At 48.7% G+C, this 19,204-nt stretch overlaps 1 protein-coding gene across 5 annotated transcripts in view; it reads right to left on the bottom strand.

The window, feature by feature from the left end:
* Positions 1-19,204, bottom strand: part of DPP3 (dipeptidyl peptidase 3) — a 31,783-nt gene that overhangs the window by 5,275 nt on the left and 7,304 nt on the right. For 4 of the 5 annotated variants that reach the window (XM_006179493.2, XM_006179494.2, XM_032489909.1 and 1 more), the window contains exons 3-16: positions 15,529-15,618; positions 14,829-14,966; positions 14,172-14,246; positions 13,506-13,599; positions 10,239-10,369; positions 9,997-10,127; positions 9,863-9,921; positions 7,115-7,309; positions 6,784-6,896; positions 6,320-6,412; positions 4,788-4,850; positions 4,565-4,689; positions 4,325-4,445; positions 3,108-3,287 (exon numbers count right to left, since the gene is read on the bottom strand). In XM_006179493.2, coding sequence (XP_006179555.1) covers positions 3,108-3,287; positions 4,325-4,445; positions 4,565-4,689; positions 4,788-4,850; positions 6,320-6,412; positions 6,784-6,896; positions 7,115-7,309; positions 9,863-9,921; positions 9,997-10,127; positions 10,239-10,369; positions 13,506-13,599; positions 14,172-14,246; positions 14,829-14,966; positions 15,529-15,618 — 1,608 coding nt within the window. Of the gene's footprint in view, positions 1-1,428; positions 1,567-3,107; positions 3,288-4,324; positions 4,446-4,564; positions 4,690-4,787; positions 4,851-6,319; positions 6,413-6,783; positions 6,897-7,114; positions 7,310-9,862; positions 9,922-9,996; positions 10,128-10,238; positions 10,370-13,505; positions 13,600-14,171; positions 14,247-14,828; positions 14,967-15,528; positions 15,619-19,204 lie in introns of all 5 variants that reach the window. The other variant, XM_014554912.2, reaches the window with a different exon arrangement.

Below are 19,204 nucleotides of genomic sequence, written 5' to 3'. Positions count from 1 at the left end.
TAGACAGAAGATTCGCTGTCATTCTTGGGATTTCTTGAGCTTCCTGGATTTATGAATTGGGTCTTTAATCAGTTCTATAAAGTTCTCAGCCATTATCTCTTCCAATATTCCCTCTCTTACCTTTTCTCTCTCTTTTCCTCTTGCAACTTCAGTTTATTTATGTTAGACCCTCTCACACTGAGGTGGGAAGCCCCATAAAAAAGACCAGCAGGACCCCCAGGCAGGGCCACTACTCTCCTGCCAGCACCATCTGGTTCCTTGGCCCAGCGGCTTTTTGCCTCTGAAACCACTTACTTCTAGGAAAGTGGAACTTACCCCTACAATTCTATTGGTTCCCTGAGCTCACTCCTGATTGGTTATTTCCTTCACTCCTGATTGGTCCATTTCCCTAACTTCTTATTGGTCCATTTGTAGTACTTCATTTGCATGGAGCTCACTCCTGATTTGTTATTTCTCTCCCTCCTGATTGGTCCATTTCTACAAAGCTTCTTCCTAATTAGTCAATTCTTCTTATACCTTATTTGCATATGATGTTGCAAAGTGTAAATTGGCAGCCTATAAAAGCCTGTGTAAACCTACAGACCAGGTCCAGAGCTTGGAGTGTTAACTCTTGTGGGCCTGCTGGCAAAATAAACCTGAGTTCTCCAACTCTCCAAGTGCTGCTTGGTCTCTCACCTGGATCCAGGTTGCTGTCATAACCGAGCTGTAACACTGAGCTGTAACACGTTTTTCTGCAACAACGCCAGCCTCTGTGTCTCTTAACCTCTCTTTTAATCTTTTAATTTTCTGTCTTTGTCTCTCTGTGCTACATGCTGTATAATTTCTCTTACCTTCAGCTCCATCTAAAACCTCTTTAACATGCCTATTTTTAGTTTCAGTGATTATAAAATTTATTACTAGAAGATCTATTTGGTTCTCTTCCAAATACCACATTTTGTGAGCTTGATCCTTACTCATTCTGCCAATTTGCAGGTGACAAAGTAGGACTCCTACTAGGGCTCCCTCTGGGTAAGCCTTCTCCTCTTAGACCCAGGGTTAGAGTGATTTTCTTTAGCTTTGGAGTAATTAAAACCAGCTGGGAACTCCTGGGGGAAGGTTAGAGAGAATGTCTCACCTTTCTCTCTTCCACATAATACTTAACACCTAGAATGTGAACACATATTTGTTGAGTCAACCTATTAGATCCCAGGAACTTAAACCAGAGAGCTGGGACCATGGGTGCCAACAGGAGCCAGGTGATATCCTAAACCAGCGACTAAGGCAGACACGGGAAATAGGAAGTGGACCCCGCAAACTGGAGAGTGGTGCCATGTCCAAATGTCCAAATGTCTTGCCTGCTGCTCAGTTCCAGCCAGCGGTTCACATGCGAATTAAGCCTATTGATGCCAGACCTTCCAAGAAGCCAGAGATACAGATTTAATATCTCACCTCGCCAATTTTTACAATAAGGGTGGCCCAAAACTACGCCTTTGCTTGTGACCCGTGGCTGAAGCCTTTTCCTGTGGGAATGCCTTCATCTTCCCTGCTTGCTGGCTCCTCGCTGTGCTCTTGGCTTTTCCTAGGAGGCTAGTAAAAGAAACAGCCACACCAAAAATGCTTCCACATTCCATATCTTCTGGAAAACTAGTGCTATGGACACTATCCATTCTGCTGTATGATTCCTCTTGTACAGAGACCTACCTGGTTAAGAATGCTCTGTTCAAGATACTAACTACTATATATAAAATAGATAAACAACAAGTTTCTACTGTAGAGCACAGGGAACTGTATTCAGTATCTTGTAGTAATTGATAATGAAAAATATGAAAAGGAATATATGTATGTATACATATGACTGAAACACTGTGCACCAGAAATTGACACAACATTGTAAACTGACTATACTTAAAAAAAAGAAAAAAAAGTTAAAAAAAAAAGAATGCTCTGTTCAATACTCAGGCACAGTTCAATAGTGACCTAAGATTTGGCAGATTTGATTGCTTTATCTAGTGACTTATTATTAACTAACTGTTTTGGAATAATTTTGGATTCATAGAGGAGTTACAATAGCATGGAGTTCCCGCATGCCCCTGGCTCAGTTTCACCTGTTGTCAACATCTTGACAAAATTGGTACATTGCTATTAACTGAACTCTAGACTTTATTTAGATTTCACTAGTTTTCTCATTAATGTCCTTTTTCTATTCCATAATCTAATCCAAGACACCACACTGTGCTTTGTGTCTAATGGTTTTTAATTTCTAATTTTGTTTTACTTTAATGGCCAAACACATATCTTTTATGGAAAAATGCCTTAAATACTTTCTGGAAATAGGTGGGAATATAATCATAAAAAGATATTTGCTGTATTGAAGGCTGGGCCTTCTTCAGGTTGAAAAAGCTGACAGGACCCTGTTCCAATGGAAGGCACTGCCCAGTAAATAGTGGGGCATCACCAGTGGTTCTCAAACTTTGCTGAGTGTCAGCGTCACCTGGCAGGCTAGTAACCATGCAGATTCCTGGGCCCTGCACTCAGAATTTCCAAACCAGGAGGTCTGGGGTGAGGCCCAAGAATCTGCAGTTCTAACCTGCTGCTGGGTGATGCTGCGGCTGCTGGTCCCTGGATCACACTATGTGTCACATGACATTCTGGGTAACATGACATTCTGTTTGCTCAGTTTCACATACATGTTGTTTCATTTAACTCCCTCCTGGTGAGACAGGTGATGTATCCTGTTTAACAGATGAGCAAATAGAGCCCAGGGAGGCAAAGTATGCTACCCCAATGACACAGCCAGTCAGTACTGGCACCAGAATCCCCAAAGGTCTCCCAACTCTAAACATCCCTACACAGGAGGGAAGCCAAGTCTGCACTGACCACTGTCCTTCCCTCCTTCACTCACCAAACTTCAGGCTTCTTTCTGTCCCTCAACCCACCAAGCCCATTCCAGTCCTAAGACCAGCCTTTCTACTTTCTGTTCTTTCTGCTCTCAGATCTTCTCATAGCTGGTTCCTCCTTGGCCCTCAAATTCGTTTAAACCACCTCCTCCCAAAAGCCTTCCCTGTTAACAGGGTGGGGAGATAGGGTCAAGTGGGAAGGGGCCTCCAAGGTGAGAAGCCTCTGCTTACCTGGAGTCTCTGCAGGAACCTCTCCAGGGCGGGCTTGCCCACAGACCGGATCTTGCTGCGGTCAAGGCGGACCCGGGCATCTGGGCGCCCATCAGAGCCTGTGGTGGGAGTGACGGTGACAAGTCCCTCGCCAGCCTCCAGCAAGACCCTCAGGATCACAAACCGGGCCTGCATGTGGGCCTGCCAGGGACCAAAGAGAAAGGAATCCTTTGCAGCCATAAGAAGTATCGAGAGTTCATTCCAAGGCCTAAAACACCATATGTGCTCATTAACTGTCAACTATTATTATCATTTTATTCTCCCCCACCCTGTGGGTCCTTTGCCCTGGGGGACACAGAGGCCATTTCCAGGCAGGAGCCCGAGCCCCATGCTCTCCCCTGTCACCCACCATGCCCTCTGTTGCTCCACACTGCCTGGATGCCAGCAGTTACCCCAGAGGGTCCCTCACCACTAGGACCCTGAGCACTTTCTCCTCCATAATCTTGTTTGCATAAAACAGTGGGACCAAGAGGGTGTGGTTATCCCCAGTTTACATATGACAAAACAGAGGCCCAGAGAGGTGAAGTGACTTGCTCAGAGTCACAGAGCTGGTAAGAGAGAGCAAGGATTCAGAACCAAGTTTCCTCATCCTAAAATGTGTGTTCTTTTAGTGACACAACACTGCCCCCTCAAAACAGACTTAATTAACTTTTATAAACATTGCTGCTGCTTCCTCTGTTTCCAAAGTACATCTCATAACCGAGCAGTGTAGCCTGATGGCTGTGGAGGAAGGCTGCTGGAGTTTGAATTCTGACTCTGTTACTTACCAGCAAGTTACTTAGCCTCTTTGTGCCTCAGTTTCCTCATCTCTAAAATGAGAGTAATAATAGTACCTACGTCTGGGTTGATACTGGGAACCAGTGGGTCAAGTTAAGTAAAGTGCTTAGAACTCAGTGGCACAGACTAGGTCCTATGCAAGTCATCTGCTAGTAGTCAGAGTAAAATTGTCTCATCTGGTTCACCCTCAAAGGTGGGCAAGGATATTATTATTCCCATTTCACAGACAGGGATGCTGAGACTCACAGCAGTGATGTGACTTGCCCTTATACACAGTGGAGTCTGGGATGAAACCCAGTTCATGTGCCTCGTAGGTACAGTTATCCCATCCCTACACCCAGAATCCTGGTCTTGGTCCCCACCATAGGCTCTCCCCTCCTAAGGGGTCCGCTGACCCCCACCTGTCTCCAGCTGGAGGCCTCAGGGGTGTAGAACTCCAGAGCAAGCAGTCCGGCTCGAACCATGTTGAGCCAGTTCACGTAGACCACATCCTCCGCATCAGCCCCCTCAAAGCCAAAGATCCTGGGGAAGGGAGGGGACGTGGCGGGGAAGGGGGTCAGAGGCTGCTGGGGCCCTGCCCTCCCTGCCAGCACCCACTCCATCCACAGAGGAGGCCCACCCCCCAGGCCTGCTGCTCGTACTCCAGCACTTGGGGGTTGAGGCAGAGGTAGAGGCCCACGCTCTCTGCCCGGCACTCTTCATAGCTGGAGGCGATGGTGCTGAACTTGCTGTCCCAGGTCTCTCCACTCCGGTACCAGCTCTGAATCTGGGAGGGGAGGCCCAGGAAGCAGGCTTAGGGGTGGCTGCCACCCCACCTGGGCCGCACCTCCCAGCACCCTGGGGCTCCACCGAGGCTGCCCTCACCTGCTCCCCTGTCTCTGGGTTGATCACTGTCTCTGGGTCAAAGTTGAATGCTCCTTTCTCATCCTGCAGGAGGGTCACGGACACGAGGTGGGTGAGGGCAAAGGGCCCTGATCCGGAGCCAGGCTTTCAGCCCCAGATCCAAGGGCCTGATGAGTGGCTCAGAAAGGTGACCAGGGAGCAGTGAGTGATGGCAGGAGCAGGAGGTCTGACAACACACTGCTGCCTCCAAACCTGAGTCCTGTGACGCCTCTCAGAGCCCCCAGAGGTACCTACCCCACTGCAGAGAGAGCGACACTGCGGGCCACAGTGGGGAGGGATGTGCCCAAAGTCACATGAAGACCCGGACCCAGTATCCCTAGACCCCAGCTGGGATGTCCTCACCTCCATGCTTCCTGGCCCCTCTCCTGCCAGAGGAGGCCACAGCATGAGATTCTCTGCCCCAAACAAAATTCACTCTCACTGTTCTCTCCATGGGCTAAGTATCTTCGTGCATTATCCATTAATTCTGGCAGCCACCCTCCAAGGAAGTTTCCATTATTACCCCACTTCACAGAGGAAACTAAGGCTCAGAGATTAAGAACCCCAGAGTAGAATCAGAGCATATAAACTCTGTGCACAGTCTCTTAACAATAATACCCATCTCCAGAGGGCCTATTGGGTGCCAGGCAAATCCCAGGGCTTTGCTTTTATTACTCACAAGAGCCATACAGGAGGAATCAGGAGCCCCCTTTTACAGATGGGCTAACTGAGGCTCAAGGAGGGGAACTGACCCCTGCAAGGGGCCACATTTGTCCCTGCTTCCCTGGGACTTCAGAGCCTGGGCAAAGCCAAGCTTCTTCCCCACAGCTGCTCTCTGGATCCTCCTGACTTCCAAGCCCAGCCCTTCCCTATTCGGGGAGGCAGCCCCACCCTACAAGGAGCAGGCTCAACCCAGAACCCCACACTCTCTGACCACCTCAACCCACCCACCTCCAGTCTTCTCATCTGTGCAGTTCCAGGCCCAGGGTCCACAATAGGCCCTTGGGCTCTTCCCAGCCAGCCAGAAAAGCTGTCTTCTCATATTCCCTGAGTGGGTGCCGAGGGGGCACCAGCCACTCTGGCTGGCCAGTACGAAGGGGCTGCTCGGGGGAGAAGGGGCTCCCTACAACACCTGGAAAGGTACAAGCTCCAGAGAACAGCAGTGCAAAGACACAGTGCTACAGCCTCAGGGCTAGGAGTGCCCAGAGACAGCCCCCTCCCAGCCTCTCTACCCCTGGGGCTGCCAGGGCCACACCCTCAGGGCAGGCTTCCCTGGCATGAGCCAAGCAATTCCTCCTGTGTGGGAGCCTGTGATAGGGGAACCTCAGCAGGACTGTCCTACAGGTTCCACTCAGTCCTTAGAGTTCCTGGGATGTCTTGGGGGAGGGTGAGACACTGAGGGCAAAGAATGGAGCAGCTGCACCCCTGGAGGGCTGATTACGGAGGAGGGGAGCTGTAGGCCTGGGCACTGGGGAGGCTTCTGTTGGCACCCGGGGTGACTGCTGCGTTCTCACCTGCACAAAAAGCTTGCCGCTGCCGTGGCCCAGCAGTTCGTGCAGCCCCACCTGCACATCAAAGGAGGGCCCCTTCCAGCGGATGTACAGGTCCTGCCAAGACAAGCAGAGACCCACGCTGTCCACAGTCCCACCGTGGCCACATAGCCTGCCACCACTCCCCATGCTAGGCCGAGGGCCAGTCATGATGTGTGCATTTGCTAAAGGCCCACTGCACACCAGCTCCACACTGGGAACCGCATGGCCCCGCTCATCCTTGCCACCCTCTGAGAGGAAGGCGCTGCCTCTACTGTTTGACAGCTGGGGTCACAGGCTCTGAAGACACAAAGTCACACGGCTGGAGAGCAGCCAATCCAGGCCTGAAACCCTGTTCCTTCCTCTCCTCTGCACTGGCCTGTCTGCCTTCCCGTGTCAGCCGAGGTTAGGCCAAGCCCAGCGCTGGCCCTCAGGCTGCCGGTGCACACCTTGTCATTCTCCTCCAGGAAGGTGAGCTTCTCCCGCTGCGTGGCATAGGCCACCGCCAGCACGTTCCCCAGCGACACGTTCTTGAAGCCTTCTGTCTGCCTCAGGTCGTCATCTGGAGAAGGTGAGGAGGGGACCAGGGAGAAGGGGCAAAGTTCAAGTGCCACAGACCAGTTGTCTGGACAAGAGGGACAGGCAGGGATGGTGAGTGGAGTAGGGTGATTTGTGGCCAGGGTAAGTGTGTGGAGGGGGAGAGGGCGACTCTAAACGGAGTCTCCTGGGGAACTGGGGGAATCTGTCAGGGCTGGAGGGGCAGGGCCTGAGGAAGCTCACAGTTGGGGATGTTGATGCCGGCAGGGATGCCGGAGCCAGCGAAGGTGAGAACATCCAGGGAGGTGAAGTCAGGGGTGAGGAACTTGTCCTTCTCGAAGGCTGGGGGCCAGGGCAGCTCCTTCAGCAGCTGCTCCGCACTTGTCACCAGCCACTCAAACTTGGCGCTCATGGCCTTGTTCACTATGGCCACGAAGCCTGCAGGGGAGAGAGCAGGCTGTGGGATGGCGGGCTTTGGGAGGGATTACACACCTTACTCAGCCGCTCTAATCCTCCAGCCAACACGCGTGTATGAATGCCTGCTGTCTGCCGTGACCCTGTGCCGGCCACCAGGGAGAGCAGTGACCCAGGCCTGGGCCCTGCCTTCGTGGAGGTCACTGTTTAGGGTGGGTGGGGTGTAGAGAGAAGGCTTCGCTGAGAAACACCTGAGATGGCTCTTAAAGGAGTTTGTTGGCGGCACATAGTGGGTGATGGGAAAAGGATCAGATGCCTAGTGGATGGGACCACACACACACAAGAAGATGCTCTTCTTTTGGGGGGAACAGTGAGCCATAGCTGGCTTATGTAGTGGTGAGGCCGCTGCACAGGAGGGCAGGGACTGATCTTTTTAGATTTAACGCAGTTAGAGCTCCTGGCTCAAAGCAATATTTCCAAAACTGCACTCCATAGAACACATTTTCTACGAGCGCCTCCATAAAGAAAGAGCTCCCGGGTCAAAAAAGTTTGGGCAGCACTACATACTCTATCTCTAACTTTTTAAAGGTTCCTAATGCACATGTGTGTATTAAAGGTACTGAAGAGTCCCGCAAGCAGAGACTCCTTGCTCTTAGCACTGAACCCTTCTTGATGTAATTCCAGTTAACCCTGCATGGACTAGGCCTTGGAAAGGCCTGGCCTAGACTGATAAAGGGGTTAACCTTAACCTAGCCAAGGGATGGGTTTGGCAAAACCTCCCTATCCAGATCCACTTTGTCTGGTGAGATCATCACACCGGGACAGGAAGAGAGGATGAAAAACAAATTTCTTCTGTAGAGCACAGGGAACTATACTCAACATCTTGTAATAACCTTTAATGAAAAAGAATATGAAAATGAATATATGTATATGTATGCATGACTGGGACATTGTGCTGTACACCAGAAATCAACACATTGTAACAGACTGTACTTGAATAAACATTTTTTTAAAAATAGCCAAGAAGGAAAAGCAACCTAATGTCCAACAATTGGGGATTATTAAGTAAATTAGGGGACAGTTAGATGATGGCACACCATGCAGCTGTTAGACATGCAGTACAATATCAAATGTTGTGGGAAATTATTTATAATAGATTGTGAATACTATACACCTATTAAAAAGAATGTGGTAGGTCTATATGTACTGATATGAAATAAGATATCCAAGATATATCATTAAGTGAAAAAAGTAAGTAACAGAACAATACAGAGAATATAACCTCTTTTGCCTGGATGAATTAAAAGTAGTTTGTGTGTTTGTGTGTGTGTGTGTGTGTGTGTGTGTGTGTGAATGCTTAGACGAAAGTCTGGAAAGACCTGTACTCCACTGTAAACTGTGGTGACCTTTGGAGGGGAATGACACAGGAGAAGGTGGTAAAGGAGGGATTTCACATCTTAGCCTACATACTTCTGTCTTGCTCCAATGACTTACAACATGGATTTTTAAATTACACACACAGGTTTTTAAACACTTACGCCTTTATATAAAAACAAAAGCTAAAAATTCCATTCCAGATTTTAACCTTGGGGTGGGTGCAATCACAGTTGGTTTTTTTAGCCTGTATTTTCATAACTTTTGCCCATGAATGTGGACTACTTTTCTAATAATCACTGTGAGTTATGTAAAAGGAAGGACCTCTGAGATTGAGGCTGCTGAGGAGGCTCTGGGTCTCGGCCCTCAGAGCTGGCCTGGCGAATCAGGACCCGGGCAGGAAAGCTGCGGGTATGCATACCTGTCACACCCTCAGGCCCCTGGACGGCCTGCCCCTCATGCCTCATCCCTGGGCCTGAAACTATCAGCTCAGATCCAAGCCCCTTTGGGAGGCTGGGGCTTTCTTCTCTCCCCCAAAGCTAATCTCTCTGGCTTCTGGCAGCTGGCTGCTCCTGACTCTATGTCCAGGGGCTGGGGAGGATAAGGCTTGGCAGAGACAAGTCTGAATCCCCAGGCTGGATGCTCTGCCCGGCACCACTGGGTCCCATGGGGCCTTGGGCACAAGGGCCAAGGCAGCCTGCCACCTGCCCTGGGATGACGGCAGGTGAGTCAAGTTCACAGTCACAATGTTAATTCTGCTCCCATCAACCAAGCACCATTTATGTGCCTGGCACTGTGCAAAGCAGTCTGCATATGATACCTCACTTCTCATGACACCCGAAAAGAAATGACTGATGCTCAGAGGTGGGGTTAATTGGCTCAAAGTTACACAGTCATTAAGTGGCAAAGCCAGAGCCTGTGCTCAGATCAGATACCAGAGGCAGCGCAGCAAAGTGGCTCACAGCCAAGGCGCCTGGGCTCGCCATCCACCAACTGTGCCTCAGTTCCCACATCTGTGAAGTGAGGCTAGAAATTCTCATAGGACAATGGTGTCAAAATGAGCTAACATAGGCAGGGGTCCAGTCCGTGGTAAATCATCAGAGACTGTTGTTGTCACTGCTGAGGGAGGCGCAGGGAGGGGAGGGCCCTCAGGGGATGCAGGGTAAGGGTTTCCAATCTGACCTCCCGCCTCCCAGAAGTTACCTTCAAACTCTCCACGGGAACCAAAGGGGTCTCGGTAGCTCTCGATGAACCCGATGTAACTGGGGGAGAGAAGGGCCGAGATGGAGGAGGGGCGGGCAGGAGGGGGTGGGTTGGGGTGAAGGCTGGCGCCTCACCTCTCCACGATGGGGCCTTTATCCTGGATCCAGAAGCGAGAGCCCCTCTTGTGGGCCTCAATGGAGCCCTGAGTGAAGCTTTCTATGTACTGGGCCAGCATCTGCTCCTGGTGGCTGTTGGCTGCATACGTCTGGGGGTGAGCAGGGTTTGGTCAGCCTCAGGTCAGCCACCCATCCCCATACCCGGCTTTGCTGCCCAGAGGGGTCTGGAGCTGCATACCTCAGCTTCCAGTCAGCCCTACCTTGGCTTTCTCCAGGTGCTCCACCACCTTCTGGAGGATGGGAGCATAGTCCCCCCTTGTCACCCAGAAGTGGCTCCCCTGGTATTCATAGCTCTTCAGCTTGGAAGCCATTTCGGAGTCCAAAGTCGGCTCTGAGGGAAGAAGGATGCTCAGGGAAAAGGCTAGTGTAAGACCCCCCAGCAGACTTCTCACTGTGATATTCCTTTACTCTAAGATTTCAATGGCTCCCTATTGCCTACAGAAATTAGTATAAACTTTCATCTTCAAAAAACTATTTATTATGGAACACAAAATATCCGAAGTGATTTACATGTGTTAACTCATTTAAGCCTCACATCAACTCTTTGGGGAGTGGGACATTATTATCTACATTCTACAGATGGCGAAACTAAGGCACTGAGAGGTTAAGCCAGTTTTCCAAGGTCACACAGCAGCAAGAACAGGGCAGGATTCAAACCCAGTGTGGAAGATTTTATTTAAAAAGCTAGCCATAGGCTAGATGTAATCACATCGCCCTTATAAGAAGGAGAAAAGAGGGTGAGGGGAGGTAGGAGATGAGATGAGAGGAGAAAGAAGGGGGAGAGCTGTAAGGAAGGGGCCAAAAGCCAGGGAATGCAGGTGGCTTCTAGAGTCTGAAAGGAACAAGGAAACAGATTTCCCCCTGAAGCCTCCAGAAGGGACTAGAGTTTTGTTTTAGACTTTGGATCTCCAGAACTGTAACAGAATAAATTTATGTGGTTTTATGCCACTAAATTTGTAGTGATTTTTTACAGATGCAATGGGATATTAATACACTGTTGTATTTTGCCTGTTGTCTCTGATCCCTATAATACTCTTCTATGCTTAAAAAAAACCAAAAGATAGACTCAGTATCTCCCATCTCAAATGTGAGTTCTCCCATCAGGAAGTGGGGCCTCTATTCCCTTCTCTCGAAGAGGGGCAGGCTTGTGACTATAGCAGAAGTGATGCCAAGTGACTGCTGAGACTATTCATAAAAAGTGACACAGCTTCTGCTTGGCTCTCTTGAGATGTTCACTCTTAGAGCTCACCCACTACGAGCAGTATGAAGATGCTGCATGAGGCCCCAGCTGATCACTAGCATCTACCACTGCATGTGTGAGTAAGTGAGACTGCATATGATTCCAGCCCTGAGGTGTCGAGTCACTCTAGCCTCTAAGTCTTCCCAGGTGAGGCTGTAGACATGGCCAACCAGAGATAAGCTGTTCCTGGTGTATTCCATCCCAATTCCTGACCCACAGAGCCTGTGAGCATGAAAAGGCAGCTTTATATCACTAAATAAATGGGGGCGTTTGTTACACAGCAATAGATAACTGATGCACTCAGGCAGCTGGGCTCCAGAGCCACACTCTTAACCACATCCTATACTGTGCCCTATGCTGCTAACCATAGGCCCAACTTACATTCCAGTATGATCTACTCCTATTCCCTTGAATTCAATATCTTTTTCCCTAGTCAAATCGAACTACATACTAGCTGATCCCTAAACTTTCCCACCACTCTGCTTTGGCCCATGCTGTTCCATCTACCAGGAAATCAGTTCCCCACCCATCCTCATTTATTCACATATTAGCCATCAAGGCCTTGCCCCTGGGGAGACACTGGTAAATGAAATACATAGTTCCTCCTCTCAAGGAGCTTGTAGTCAACAGAAATATAACTGGGAAATTACTAGGTGTGCTGATGGGAAGACAGGGAAAGGCCCTGGGGTAGGTGATGTCCAAGCATGGCGTCCAGGATGAGTAGGTGTTCATCAACAAGTGAACACCTAGAGGTGAGGGAAGACATTCCAGGCAGGAATGGGGAACAGACTGTGCAAAGGCTGGGAAGGTGTGTGTGAGAACATGGGGTGTTCAAGGAATTGGAAGTTGCAGGTCTAACTGGGAGGCTGGGGGCTGGGAGGTGGGATGTGGGATGTGGAATGTGGGTGGGGAAGGGAGGGCCAGGTTACAAAGGTCCTCATGGGGCCAGGATGCTTCTATTAGTGCTGTATCCATGTCCCCATCACCTGGTAACAGTCTCCAATTTTCCTTTGAGAACCACTCCTAACAACCACCCCGAGTCCAGGTGGTGGGAGGGGCTGCCCTAGCTCTGAGGTAGGCTTGGGACCAGGTCTAGACAATCAGAGATCTGGTTCTTAACCACAGGGATTGGTTCACAGACAAATATAGGACCCAAAATAGAGAAACCTGAGCTACTCCCAGACATTATGAAAACACTTCTGAGAGAAAAGGGCCCTCTTTTTGCTGGAGTGGCCAGGCTGGTGGCTATCAGTCCCTGTGTAGGAGCAGTCTGCTGTGGAATGAAGTCAAAGAAAGCTGAGTCTAGAGATGGAGGGAGAGGGGGAGGATACAGCTCAAATGGTAGAGCGAATGCTTAGCATGCATGAGATCCTGGGTTCAATCCCCAGTACCTCCTCTAAAGATAAACAAATAAACCTAAATTCCATCCCCCCCCCCACGAAAAAAATCAGGATACATTAAAAGAAAAGAAAGAGAGAGAGACAGAGGGAGAAATTTCTGAGAATACTGTCTGAGCAGCTGGATCCAGCTGTGCCTGAAGCCATACTATTCTGGGCTTCTTAACTACCCAAGTCTGTAAAATCTCCTTTTGCTTTAGGAAAATTGGAAATAGGTTCTTCACTTGTAGCCAAGAAATTCCAGATGATGGAGCCCTTAGAAGTGAATCTGGGCTATACCCTGAAGGTACTTTGAGAGATATTTAGGAAGCGGAGTTTAGTAGGTACAGCCCCACACCTTACTGTATCTTCCCCAACCTCCAAGACACATGTGGTCACCTTTTCCGTTAAGCCTTCACTGATGTGCAGTTTGGATTTCTCCTCTAGGCTGTCATGGGACATGTGGTTCAGCCTCTATTCCCATTGTCTACCTGGACTATTATCTTCTGCGCCACTGCCTGGAGAATGGGGATCATGGCCAACACAGGGCTCCTGTCAGAGGCTTGCAGTGGCGACGTTTGTCAGCTGGAACCTAGGCCCTTCCCCTGCCCTCATGTCTCCCCCTTGTATCACCACCAGAACCAGAACTAGGAGTGCTCACCCCACAGGAACACCATATGCTGAGTACAGCATGGAGCTTGGCACCCAATAAGCCTTCAATCAATATCTGCCATTACAACAGGTGTTACTCTGTGCGGCTACCGTAGTCGGCTAACCCCTGTGCTCAGCCCCAGCCCCCTCCACCCTGGACCAGGAATGCTGAGGACAGAGTAGAAGGGGCATGAGCTCACCTGTGCTGAGCACGGAAGCCAACCGCACCTCGTAGTGGGGCTTCCCATCCTGGCGGACCTCCTTAAAGAGTCGTGTGTTGTAGGCACTGAGGTTCTGGAAAAGACCAGTGTAGGGGTTTGGGGGAGAGTAAGTCCAGAGAGGGCTGTGGAATGGGGGAGGGAAAGTGGGTCACCGCAGGAAGAAGATACAGAGGCAAAGTAGAATGGGGCCTGGGAGGGGAGAGAGCGGGGTGGGCAGGCCAGGGTAGACTCCTGCTCTGCTCATTACACTGAGCACTAACTAAGTGCTAATTCAACTATGCCAGGTACCGTGTGACCTCAGTTAATCCGGGGGCTACAGGAAAGGCTGAGTGGCTGAGCTGGGAAGTGAAACCGACATAGGACACCAGAGCCTAACAGAAGCGGCTGTGATGTTCTGTGTCATCCTGCCCTGAGGCTGTAACAAAGCCCTTCAGCCTGGCATGGGGTGGGGGCCGCTCCATCAGGGCACACACGGGGACACCTTCATTCAAGCCAGGCTGACCCTCAGATGAGGATTCCCAAGTCTTCTCCACCTCAAGGACCCAAGACGCCCATGCCTCAGGGCCCAATATGAGACCCAGGAGTGGGCGCCAGTGTCAAGGGGACCCCATCAAACCGCTGTCCCGAGTTCCCCAACCCCCAAACCTGTGAGTCCAGAAAGTTCTGGGCTAGTTTGGCATCTTCTATGGTACAATTCCCAGAGAAATAGGTGGTGATACCCTGTCAGGGAAGAGGCAGATGGGAAATAGGAGTTGCTGAGATTGGAGGCCGCAGGGGAAGCTGGCGAATTTCTTCCCAGCCACCCTCTCCAGCCTCAGGCCTCCTGCACCTCCTCTCAGCAGCCTCCACTGTCCTCCTCCATGTCTTTCCAGGGGAAAAAATTATAACGCGAACAACAAATAGAGGTCCATCTCCAGCCTTCCTGCAGCTCTGCTCCAGCCTCTCACAGGCCAGCCCACCCCAAAGGTTTGCTGTGTCCCTCACCCCATGCAGCTCCCAAGCAGCCTCCAGAGGTGGGAAGCTGGGGCCCCCTCCTTTCCCATCCCCCCTCCTCAGTCCCTCCAGCTACCAGCTCTTCTCTCCTTCCTGCCTCCTGCACACAGCATCCTCAGAACTGGGAGGGCATGCAGAAAGCATTCCATCCAACCTGCTTACAGGTGACAACACTGAGGGCTGCAGTGAAGAGCAACTCTGCCTCAGGCGAATGAGGGACAGTCCACCACCTCCCCATTGGTGCCTTTCCCTCCACACCAGGTGGCCTCCAAGGATGCCCTCTACTCCCTAGTGCGGTTGGGGCCTCACCTCCTTCCCCAGCCCAAGGTGCCGAAGCCTCGATTCCAGAGAGAACATGAGCTCCGCACAGGTCTGCCACAGGCCCCTGACTTCCTCCAGGTGCTGCTGAGCGGCCTTACTCCCCAGGATCACACGTTCCAGCTTCTCCTGCGGGGGAAGGGAGGCCATCAACCTGGCCACACCACCCGAACCTGCCTCCTGGGGCCCCCACACCCACCTCCCAGCTCTTCTCCCACAAGACCTTCTGGCTCAAAGTGTGGTCAATGGACCAGCAACACTGGCTTTGCCTGAGAAACACAGAACCTCATGCAACATTGCAGGCCTGCTCAGTTAGAAGCTACATTTCAGCAAGACTTCCAGGCAATTTGTGATCATAGTAAGGGCTGAGAGCCCTGGTGTAAGAGCCGTCTCTGCCCTAGACAGCCCGAGCCCCATGGTTCCGGGGAGGGACTCCTTGTTCCCAGGCTCCTCCACTGTCCCCAGGGGTGACCAACAGGTGTCATTTCTGCAAGCACCTAACAGTGCACAGAGCCCTCCCCTCGTTCGCCCCTTGGGTCAGCACAGTCAGAAGGAGGCTGCAGCACCCAGCGAGGCTAGTGACAGGGTCAAGGCTCCACTCAGGGTCCCACTCCCACTGGGGCTCCATCTGCTCCATCCCCCACCCCACCAGCCCCACATTCCCCACCTTCCCCAGCCCTTCTCAGCTCACCTTGGGCAGGTTGGGAACAAACTTGGTGTCGCCAAAGGACTTGTAGTTGCCCATGTTGGAGTAGACGCCCGCAGCATAGACCAGGAACGCCTGGGGGAAGGTGGCATCAGAGGCCAGCAGCACAGCCTCCCTGCCCCACGGATGTTAACCCCCCAGAGAAGGCAGTATGGGTGAGGCTGGGAAATCTGGGGGCAGCACTCACACCCTGGGAGGCCCCAGTCGGTCTCAATACACCTTCATAGACCAATCTTCATACATCCATTGTCCAGCCAACCTGGTCTTCTCAGCAGCTCCCAAACACATCTAAGCCCTCATCTACTTTTGTTCCCTTTACATCGGCACCCTGCCAGCCACCTGCAGCTATCTCATATGATCTTTAAAGCCAAGTGCGAACACCACCTTCTTCTGCAGAAGCTTGTCCTCAGTCCCCAACCTGGCAGGCAGATGTCACCAGAAGCATCAAATATTCTATTAAGGCTAGAGGGGCCTTGGTCAACTACTCAATGGCTTCTGCTGGCCCCAAATCTAGTCTTCATTCCTCTGGCAACAAAACTTCACATCTTCCTTTTGGGATGCGGGGAAATCTCCCTTCCCCAACTCCAGGGCTGGGCATAGGCCCAAGCTGGCCAATAAGAGCCCTACCAGGAAATTTCCCAGTGGCAGAGAGCCTCTGTTTTACACCAGGAATCATCAAACCTGAAGCCCCTGGAGCTGCCCTACCAAAGTGAGGAAAGAAAGCAAAGCTGAGGGATGAAGACTGCATCACAGTTGTATCACTGAGCTCCTGAAGCTGTGCCTGAAGCCTCCCTAGCCCTGGACTTTTCAATTACGTGAGCCAATAATTTTCTCCCTTTTAAAAAAAATAGACTTTATTCTATAGAGCAGTTTTAGATTCACAGTGAAATTGAATGGAAGGTACAGAGATCACCCCAAAGCCCCCTACCCCCACACATGCACAGCCTCCCTCATTTCAATATCCCCACTAGACTTGAACATTTGTTACAGCTGATGAACCTACACTGCCACCTCATCACCCAAGATCAGAGTTTACATTAGGGTTCACTCTTGGTATTGTACATTCTATGGGTTTGGATAGATATATAATGACATCTCTCTACCATTATGGATACATTACTCTGTATCATACAGAGTAGTTCCACTGCCCTAAGAATCCTGTGCTCCATCCTCTTTCCCAATGCCTAGCAACCACTGATCTTTTCACTATCTTCATAGTTTTGCCTTTTCTGGAATACTATACAGTCGGAATCATACAGTAGGTACCCTTTTCAGGTTGGTTACTTTCACCTAGTAATATGCGTTTAACTTTCTCCATGTCTTTTCATGGCTTGAAAGCTCACTTCTTTTTAGCACTAAACAATGTTCCACTGTCTGTTGTACTACAGTTTGTTTATTGATTCAGATACTGAAGGACATCTTGGTTGCATCCAAGTTTTGGCAAGTATGAATACAGCTGCTATAAAAATTACGTGCAGGTTTTTGTGTGGACATAATTTTCACTTCAAGTTTTCACCTTGGTAAATACCGAGGAGCAAGACTGCTGGATCATACGGCAAGAATGTGTTTAGTTTTGTAAGAAACTGCCAAACTCTCTTCCAAAGTGGTGGACCATTTTGCATTCCAACCAGTGATGAACAGAAGTTCCTACTGTTTCACATCCTTGCCAGTTGTGTTGTCAACATTTTGGATTTTGGCCAATCTAAGAAGTATACAGCAGTATCTTGTTTTTTAAATTCACAATCGCCTAATAACATATGATGTGGAGCATCTTTTTATGTGATTATTTGCCATCTGTATATTTTCTTTGGTAAAATATCTGTTAAAGTTTTCGGTCCATTGCTTAATCAGGTTGCTTGTTTTCTTTTGTTTTATTAATGGAGGCACTGGAGATTGAACCCAGGACCTCGTGCATGCTAAACACGTGCTCTACCACTGAGCTATACCCTCACTCTGTGACTTATCTTTTCATTCTCTTAACAGTAGCTTACACAGAGCAGAAAACTTTAATTTTAATGAAGTTCAGCTTACCCATGTTTTCTTACAGGGATCATGCTTGATGTTGTATCTAAAAAGTCACCTCCATACCCAAGGTCATCTAGATTTTCTCCTATGTTATCTTCTGGGAGTTTCATAATTTTGCATTTAACATTTAAGCCTGTGATCCATTCTGAGTTAATGTTTGTGAAGGATGTAAGGTCTGTGTCTAGATTCTTTTTTTTTTTTTTTTTGCAGGTATATATCCAATTGTTCTAGCACCGTTCATTGAAAAAACTATTTTTGTTTTATTGTATTGCCTTTACTCTCTGTCAAAGACTTGTTGACTATATTTATGGGGGTCTATTTCTCTGCTCTCTATTCTATTGCACTGATCTATTTGTCTCTTCTTTTGCCAATATCACACTGCCTTGATTACTGTAGCTTTATAATAACTCTTGAACCTAGAGTGATACCAGCCCTCCAACTTTGTTCTTCTTCATTATTGTGTTGGCTATTCTAAGTCTTTTGACTTTCCATGTAAATTTTAGAACCAGTTTGTCAACATCCACAAAATAACTTGCTGAGATTTTGACTGGTATTGCACTGAATTTATAGATCAAGTTGAGAAGTGACATCCTGACAATATTGAATCTTTCTGTCCATAAACAAGGAATATCTCTCCATTTATTTAGTTCTTTGGTATCTTTCATCAGAGTTTTGTAGTAGTGATTATATAAGTCTTAAACACTTTTTGTTGGATTTACGACTAAGTATTTCAACTTTTTTGGGTGTTATTGTAAATGGTACTGTGTTTTTAATTTCAAATTATACTTATTCATTGCTGGAATATAGGAAAGCAATTGACTTTTATGTATTAACTTAGCATCCTGCAACTTTCTATAATCATTTATTCTAGGAGTTTTTTGTTGATTCTTTCAGATTTTCTACACAGACAATCATGTCATCTGTGAACAAAGACAGTATTATGTCTTCCTTCACAATATATATACCTGTTATTTCTTTTTCTTATCTTATTGCAGTAGCTAGGACTTCATACAATGTTAAGAAGTAGTGGTAAGAGGGGACATTCTTGCCTTATTCCTGATCTTAGTGAGAAAGCTTCAGTTTCTCACCATTAAATATGATGTTACCTGTAGGATTTCTAGTTTACTGACAGCTTTTTATCATAAATAGGTGTTGGATTTTGCCAAATATTTCTTCTGCATCTACTGATATGATCATGTGATTTTTCTTCTTCAACCTGTTGATGTGATGAATTACATTTACTGATTTTTGAAAGATGAACCAGATTTGCATACCTGGGATAAACCCTACTTGGTCATGGTGCATAGTTCTTTTTATACGTTGTTGGATTCAATTTGCTAATATTTTGTTGAGATTTTTGCATCTATGTTCATGAGAGATATTGGTCTGTAGTTTTCTTCTCTTTCGTTGTAATCTTTGTCTGGTTTTGGTATTAGGGTAATACTGGCCTCACACAATGAGTTAGGAAGCATCCCCCCACCCTTTTCATAAAGAGATTGTAGACAATTGGTATAATGTTGTCCTTAAATGTTTGGTAGTAAGCCTATCGGGGCCTGGTGTTTTCTGTTTCGGAAGGTTATTTATTAATTATTGATTCTATTTCTTTAATATATATAGGCCTAGGTAGCTTATCATT

This window comes from Camelus ferus, chromosome 10 (assembly GCF_009834535.1).
Source record: "Camelus ferus isolate YT-003-E chromosome 10, BCGSAC_Cfer_1.0, whole genome shotgun sequence".
In the NCBI taxonomy this organism is placed as follows: Eukaryota; Metazoa; Chordata; class Mammalia; order Artiodactyla; family Camelidae; genus Camelus; species Camelus ferus.
Note: the sequence above shows the minus strand (reverse complement) of the source record. Positions and strands in the feature narration are given on the sequence as shown.